This window comes from Diceros bicornis, chromosome 29, assembly GCF_020826845.1.
Source record: "Diceros bicornis minor isolate mBicDic1 chromosome 29, mDicBic1.mat.cur, whole genome shotgun sequence".
NCBI lineage: Eukaryota > Metazoa > Chordata > Mammalia > Perissodactyla > Rhinocerotidae > Diceros > Diceros bicornis.
Genome location: NC_080768.1, coordinates 1,644,603 through 1,653,020, shown reverse-complemented (window position 1 = coordinate 1,653,020; position 8,418 = coordinate 1,644,603). Strand labels below are relative to the sequence as shown.

General features: G+C 51.9%; 1 protein-coding gene across 1 annotated transcript; it reads right to left on the bottom strand.

Moving 5' to 3' along the window:
* Positions 1–1,258: 1,258 nt before the first annotated feature.
* Positions 1,259–4,680, bottom strand: KBTBD11 (kelch repeat and BTB domain containing 11). The gene has a single exon (XM_058524897.1). The coding sequence runs from the start codon at positions 4,171–4,173 to the stop codon at positions 2,131–2,133; it is 2,043 nt and encodes a 680-aa protein (XP_058380880.1). The 5' UTR covers positions 4,174–4,680; the 3' UTR covers positions 1,259–2,130.
* Between the last annotated feature and the right edge of the window lie 3,738 nt (positions 4,681–8,418).

The window sequence follows — 8,418 nt, the reverse complement described above, 5'->3', positions numbered from 1 at the left end:
ATGTACTACAACACGAAATGTACATTTTTTTAAAAGAACATGATTTGTTTCCTTTTGCTATAAGTTCTTTCTCTACCACCATTTCCCTGTCTACTGCTATAAAAGGCCAATCACGTCAGGCACTATGAAGTCTGTTTTTCTTTCCTAAGATGATTAACCAGGGTGCCAAGATATCCCTCAGTTCATGAGCAGTCAGAGCAAGCACACAAGTCCCCAGAATATACTCCAACTGAAGCCGTGAATGCCATTCCTCTGGCACATGCATAAGATTCAAGCCGATCATTTCTAAACATACTTATCTGACAACTTTCATAACCACAGACTCTTCAAAAAGCATAACCTATTTCCGAATTACCCACCGATTGCTACAGAGATGTCAACTCCTACCACTGGGTTAACAACTAAATAACAGTAAGGTATGCATGATCTCATCTAATTATGTTCCAGTAACTTTCAATGTATACTTTTCCTATTGTAATCAAGAAATGGATTGGATTCAGAATCCAAATCAGCTTTCCTGTAGTTGTGAGCATATATTTCATCCTTAAACTCTTAATATATAGTGAACCCTGTCTATGTATATTTGGAAAGTAAAATGTCATAACAAATGAGGGAAGACTAATTGATTTGTTTTCAATCCTTGTGGCCTGTCAAAGTAATAAGTTTCATGTTAATTCTATTAGGGCACTTTGGAATTCACAATTAGAAAAATGTAGTTTACTTGCTAAACTACATTATAACTATATGTTATTTCCCTTTATGTCAATATGCTCATTGTCACTCTGCCACATTTTCTTAGAATGATGCTTTTAAAAATTAATTTCCCTCAGCAGAATTACGTAATACATATTTAAAACATCACAAGTCATGGGTTCAGAATGTGTCTGCATGCCTGTCTTTAGGACAAGTCTTTAGGACTGTCAAAAAAATTATTTTAACCTTTTTTTTTTTTGGAATAATACTCTCTTTCAGCCTATTATAAAATATGGAAGTGGTTGAGCATATACAATCGCTATCAAAGGTTCCTTTTAAAATAGACAAGCTCCCTTGCTGGTCAGCTTTTCCTATTCATGACATGCTCTTTGGTAAACATTTAGTCACCAAAGACTTAAAATTCAAATAATAGTAAATCATTACTCTACCATTGAATATAATTATTAACATCCTTTAACTTGAAAATGTAAACCCATCCCAGTTCAACAGTGAGATGGAACTGCTCTTGAAGGGTGTGTGTGAGTGTGTGCCTGTGTCTGTGTGTGTGTGTGAGACCCCATTCATGGTATCTATGGCACAGTAGAGGAAATACTTCCAATGTGTACTGGACGGGACATCATATTGGTAATCAAAGATTTTGCCTTTAATGCTTATTGAATTTGGAATTGAGCCAACCAAACTTGAAAACGTGGTGGCATGAACTTTTAAACTGAGTTAGAAAGGTTTTAAGAGCTTAACTTATTAGTTATAATTCTAAACCTCAAGCCAAAAAACTATGACCTTCTTTCAGTGGTTCCACTAATACAGTTCGAGTTGGCCTACTTTAGGGTCTCGACTCTGGCGCAGCAGCCCGAGGTGCCCGCGGCACCTTCTCATCACACAGTATGCTGCGGTTCTGCCAGAGCTCAAGTCTGGGCTCTTCGCCACTCCACTCCACACCGGAGCGTGAGTGCACCCTAGCACGCCCTGAGCACACCCCAGTAAACCCTAGGTACATCCTGAATACATCTTGGGTACCCCCTGGGTTCACTCTGGGACCCACCCACTGTACCTTGAAGCTTAATCTTTTGATTCCATTGCCCTACTCCCTCGGGTATCCTGTATCTTATCTGCAAAGTTATCTATTTGCACATATCCTACATCTTACACCATCGACCCCATTAAGCAAAGCGAAGCAAAAAGGAATGCAGAATAGGGAAGCAGACCTTAAAACAGCATTGCAGAAAGTCTTCAAGGCCCACGACAAGCTTCCAACCTCAAAGCATTTAACGGATCCCGGTGGCCAGCGGCCCACCCACAACTCTCTCCCTCCCCTCCTCCGCTCCCTTCGCCCCCTTCCCAGCTGGGACCTCAGCCCACGGAGCGCTCCTCGTCCCAGGGCTGCCCGAGGAGACGCCCAGGCGACCCTGGCCCGCCCTAGACGGCGCCCTCCTCGCCTCTGTCGGGCTTCTCCTCAGGCAAGTTGAGGACGAAGGGGAAGAGCACGCCCCGGGCATCCCAGGGGGTTCGGAGGGACTCGGGCTCGAAGCTGCCGCCGGCGTCTGCGTCCCCGCCGGGCTCGCCATCCTGGGGCGGCACGAAGCGCCAGGTGCCAGCGCGGCCCACGCAGTAAATGGTGCCGTCCAGGGCCGCGCAGCGGAAGGGCTGTAGGCCCGACGGCGCGCCCGGGGGCCTCAGGTGCGAGGCGCAGCGGCTCCACTGCTTGGCCAGGCAGTGGTAGCGGAGCACGCTGACCCCTCCGGACCCGGCCGCCGCCTGCGCGTCGCCGCGGGCCCCACAGAGGTCGAAGCGGTAGATGAAGCCGTCCAGGGCCACCATGTCGGCCGAGCGCTCGCGGCTGCTGCTGCACGGGCACTCCTGCCACTCGTCGCGCCGCGGGTCGTACTTGAGCAGGCGGTAGAAGAGCGAGCCCCCGGACACGTAGATCTCGCCGTTGCAGGTGGTGGCCTCGTGCGCTACGGCGAAGGCACCCCGGGGCAGCGGGGCCACGGAGGCCCAGCGGTCGGCGCGCGGGTCGTAGCGCTCCACGCTGAGCAGGCACTCGCCGCCCACGGCGTACAGGTGGCCGTCCAGGGCCAGCAGCTGCAGCTGCGAGCGCGCCTGGCGCAGCGGCCGCACGGCGCTCCAGCTGTCGGTGGCCGGGTTGTAGCAGAAGACCTGGTCGGACGGGCGCGCGCGGCCGTCGGGCCCCGCGGGCCCCACGCCGCCCGCCACGAAGAGATAGTTGTAGAGCACGCACAGGCCGCAGCCCCGCGCCGGCGCGCCCTCGGGCAGCCGCGTCAGCTCGCGCCACTCGCCGGCCGCCTCCTGGAGGCAGTAGACGGCGGCCTCGCCGCGGGCCTCCGCGTCCCCCGACGGGCTCTGCGGGCGGCTGCCCGCGCGCTCCCCGGCCGGCCCGAGCGCGGCGGCCAGCAGGCGGGCCCGGCCGGCGCGCAGGCGGCGGCGCAGCAGCAGGTCGCGCTCGGACCCCGACAGGCGCCCGAAGACGGCGGGCTCGCGCAGCACCTCCAGGTAGTGGTCGCTCATGAAGCGGTAGGCGGCCTCGCGCAGCTCGGCCAGCCGCTGCCGCTTGGCCGCGCTCAACACCTCGTAGCAGTTGGCCAGGCTCAGCTGCGGCGCCACGGCGTCGGTGGCGCGCTGCGCGGCGCAGGGCAGCTGCAGGCGGCGCGCGCCGGCCACCACCTCGGCCACGTTGTCGGGCCGCACGCCCGCCATGCGCCCGCTGTACGCGTAGGCCAGCAGCAGCCGCAGCGCCGCCCAGCCCACGCCCTGCACCCGCAGCACGTCCCGCGACGCGCGCGCGCGGAAGTAGTCGCTGCGCGCCGCCAGCACTGCCTTGTGCGCCCGCAGCCGGCGCCCCGACACTTCGATGACCAGGTCGGGCTCCCCGTGCTCGGGCCCTACGCCGGGAGGGACAGGCGCGGGGTCGCCGGGCTCCTCCGGTGATGCGCGCTCCTCGGGGAACGCGGGCTCTTCCAGGGACGCGCGCTCCTCGGGGGATACGGGCTCTTCGGGCTCTTCCAGGGAGACAGACTCTTCCGGGGATGCGGGCTCCTCGGGGGACACGGGCTCTTCGGGGGACGCGCACTCCGCGGGGGACCCGGCACCCGCGCTGCTGACCTCCCACTGCCTCTCCACCACCCGCTGGCCGCTGCGACACGAGGGCGGGGAGGCCGCTACGCCCTCCGCCGCTGAGGCGCGAGACTGCGGCGGGGACTCGTCCCCGGAGCTGAAGCACAGGGACGCGCTGAGACTGCAGGGTGTCTGCGCCGGGGACGCGGCGCCCTCCCCCCCGGCCGCGTCCGGCAGCTGCAGGCTGCCCTCTCCCGGAGCCTCGGGAGCGCCGCTCCGGTCCCCGGCCTGGCCGCACGCTCCATGCGCAAAGGCATCCCCGGGCTCAGCTCCGCGGCCGTGGTCGTCCCCTGGGTAGAGGACGCAGGGGGGCACGGAGTTCTCCATGGGAGCGCTTCCTCTCGCCGCCGCCCCGCGCCCGCCTCCCGCTCAGCAGCCCACCATGGCTTCGCCCTGACTCGGCCGCTCAAGGTCGATCTTTCCTCTGGGGTTTTTCCTGGCGCGCGATCAGATTTCACTTCTGGGTCCACACTGCTTTTGTTCACGCGCCGCTCCCCGCTCGCCCTTCCCACTCTCCCCTCCTGCAAAGAAGGGTGTGAACTCCCGATGCGCTCTCCTCTGAACTTCTGAACTGCAGTGACGTTACCAGCGGCTAGCTGCGTGCCCACGTCTTTGTGGCTTAGTCCCCATGCCGGGTGGTGATGCTTTAGTCAATGCACAGGTCAGTCCTGGAGCCACCGCTGCCGCTTTATCTGTCCTTCCCTCTCTGCGGAACTGAGCTATCGGGTACCTCCACCAAACCAAGGCATGCCCTTTCTTTCTGCGAGTCAGTGTTTATCAATTTACATTCCGTCACATCACTGCTGCCGAGGAGCAACAAATCTGAGCCAGGCTGCGGTCTCTGAGCCAGGCTGCGGTCACAACGCGAGAACCTTGATTTTAACTCCGTTTTTTGTAAAGAGCCACCCCAGGGAGCTTTCCTTTTTTTTGTGACTCTGTTTGCAGTTAAGGTTTATGAATGGTCAGCTGGAGAACACTGGTCTGTGTCCTGGCATCAGCAGCTTTCCTGATGTATCTGCATCCACACTGTTCACCTGGGGGGGAGTCCATAGTTCACGTGCCAGGTGTGTGTTAAAAAAACACAGTGACTGCCCACGTTAGGAGCCTGCCTCATTTATCAGTCAAGAGCCTTCCTCTGCAACTTCCTTTGCCGGAATGTCAGGTGTTTCCATATCATTTCACCATACTCTTCTTGTTCCTGTTTATGGGAGAAAGAGAGAGGATGTTGGAATGTGCATTTTTCAATAGGGTTATTTTGTGTCAGTGGAGTCCACCACTTCCCTCCACAACTTTCAGGTTCTAGAATTCAGATTTGATGGGAAGGGGGATTGTGACTTTTGACTGCTGGAGAGTCTGGTGAATAGGATATACAGAGTTATTTAGGTACTTAAACAGTTCTTCCCCTGATTTTGAGGCCTATGAAGGACAGCCCAATTGAGGTAATGGCCTTTAAATACATTGGATTGAACCCTACAAAATTGCTGCATTTGTGGGTCAAAAGCATCAAATGTCAACAGTTTCGAGTGTTCAACCTAATGAGATGTATGTGTAAAATTAAGAACTTTTAGTGAGAAAGCATGGCTGGCCTATGCAATCTTATTAATTTTATTAACATGGGACAGGTTTCCTGCAGTCTTTCCCAGTCAGTTATCTCAAATTCAGTTACAACTGATATTTGGAGAAAGGTGCTGAGGACACTTCTCTGGAGTTGGCCTCAGAGGCTTCAACTCCAAAATCTGTTTAACTGCTTGTTCTTGGAATTACGTCTCTGAAAAACCTCAGAGAAGCAATTCTCCAAATAGCCCACGAGCAGCAAAGAAAAGCCAAATCCAGGGGGAAAAAAACAAAAAAACCCTGAAGTCCTTGGAAGGCAGACATGAGCAGCTGCAGATGAATTATAAAATAATATAATAAAGTAGCTTTCCTAAATTGGCAACACCTTCATGGAGACTCCCTAGCCTGAAAGGGTCTTAGAATGAATGGAAGGGGAGAGCCAGACTGTGTTCTATCTTTCCTCTCTCTCTCTCTTTTCCAGAAATCTTTAACAATAACTTTCTGGCGTCTGCTCTATGTGCAGGGCACTGTCCTGGGACACTTGGAAACGCAGTGTTAAGAAATGTAGAGAGTGAGCTGACACTCTTGAGTTCAGGTATGTGGGTCCCGGACGATGCTGAGCGGGACAGAAGGCGCTGGCGTGTTTACTCAGCTGTGCCCCAGCCCCGACGTGATGCTAGCTCAGCGCTCTCCATCCTGCTTCCGCAAGGCGTGATGACCAGTGAAATGGAAATGAGCTCGGCCCACAGCGACCGGAATGTGATGACAAACTGGAAACCTGCAGAGATTTTTATAAGCAAAGTTCACTGGTATTTTCCCAAGACTCCAGAGGTGCTTTCTCAGCCCGCTGAGTCATTCCGGGGAAAGTTAGATAAAAACTAAGAAAGACTTACACATCTTATCCAAATATACAAATGGACCTCAATGTCTGAAATAAAGTCAGAGAACTGGCTCTTATTTGGCTCATTAACACTTCTGTACAATATGAAGGACCTTAGACAACTAACATAGTATTTTATTTTATATAAATTTTTTGGCCTGGAAGAGGGTCCCAGAACTTCCGAGTTCTTTCTCTGGCTTGACTCTCATCAGAATGTGCAGCAGCCTAAGCCCTGAGAGTTCTCTTTGTGGAGATCACCACAGACTGGAAGCAGGGGCCTGGAATAGGACACATTTTAAAAGCTGAAGTTTGGAACTCTTATGTTTGAAACGCCCTACAGAACCAGACCAAGTCTACAATTTGTTGTAACTACAGTTAAGCAGAGCTACACTTCCATGATGAAACAAATACAGTCCGAAGTCATCAATTGGCCGAAGCTATCTGGTCACCTGCAAGAGATAGAACCCTGATTCTTATTCCAGCCAAGCTGAGAAGGAATAAAACTCAGTGATCTTGCAAATCATGACTCGTGAGTTCTTAACTATATCACTTTTACTCCCCAACACACAAAAGTTATGAAATTGTGTCCTTTTGAGGGACGCTTCCAGGAGAGGTGTGGTTTTACACTGTTCTATCAACCTGTCCACCCCTGGCATGGATTACAGAGCAGGGTAGCAGAGCCCAGGTGGTCGGAGACCATGGCACAGCCACGCAATCTCACAGTGATGGAACCATGAGAGCCTCTTACCAACCACTCACCAACACAACCGGCTCTGCACCCAGTGACCAAGTCAGGGGTCCCTGTTCACCGTACAGTCAGCAAAGGAGGTGCCAGACACACAAATGTTGTTAGAAGACCATCCATCACTATGACGTCAGGCGGTGGTGATGCTGAATTCCACGTGCAAAGAGGACACCCCAGCCTCCACGGAAGTCCCTCCTCCACGGAAGCTACCAGGCAGCTTTCTGAAAGACCGTTCCACAGCATCACAGGTATCTGGCTGCTTCAGAGTCTCTCCCACCACCTTGCAGAACAGACGATCAGATTCCACAGGAGAAATGACATTCAGCAAACGGGCTATTTCCTTTTCGGATGGTGTTCAAGAAACTCAACATTAATAGCTGCATCTTTTTTTTCCCCAGAATGACCCATTACTATGATTTCGCCTTAAAATAGATAGGGAGGAGGCAGCCTATTTTGCATCTAACAGCCCCCTGAGACATCAGCAACTCTGCTAAGACAGTGCCAGATTTCTTTGGACTGGAAATCAGGGATTTCCAAAGGGATTTTTCCCCCATTCTGTGGTTGGCTCTAGAACCAGAATTCCACTCAGAGGCTCCTTGAGGATTCTGTGCAGAGCACCCATCCTGGTAATTGTGCAATAACTGAAAACTTCCCTCCTGATGGGGCATTAGGAAAGACTTCTTTCCTGGGCGATTATCATTAAGTATTTCCCCGAGCACCACTTCTGGGGCCTGCTACACAGATGATGAACAGAATCCTAGCACAGCATGTTAGTTGAAGTGATGTGTCAGGGTCCAGGTGTGGGGTGGGAGTAAACAGGTTTCCTTCTTGCCTGCAGAAAATGTTTTAATAGGACCAAGAAACAGAAATTTTTTAGTTTCTTTCCATTAATTTCTTTACTTTTAATATCAAGTTGTAAAAAAATAAAATATTGTGTATGATTTCCTAATGTGGACATTTTATGTATTTCATGTGGATATTAGTTTATATAAAATTAAATATGCTTCATTATAATAACAAGTTGCTAAAAAGAATCTTCCTTTCAAATAATTATAGTCAGCTTAATTTTTAAAAAATATTTGTTAGTAGACTTAGGAAGCTTATTGAAACTTCTGTGATATGTATTGCTTCTAACGAACTCCTTCTTGGTGTCTTCCCCCTCAGGCCTGTTGTGTTTTTCAGGTACATCTCCCGGCCACACACCTGTCAGACCAGGGTCGCTGGGAACAGCACCTGTGCCCATTGCATGCCTTCCACACCAGAAAGATGCCTTTCACACAGCAAACAGCCAATAAATTGTGAGGTTTAATAAGAAAAATTATAAAAGTTTAGAAACTTGTAGGGAACCTCAGGATTTCTATTTGATCACAGAATGGGTTGATTTGCTTCAGCT

Coding starts and splice junctions, on each gene's coding strand:
- KBTBD11 (XM_058524897.1), bottom strand. CDS start 4,173: ATGGAGAACTCCGTGCCCCCCTGCGTCCTCTACCCAGGGGACGACCAC.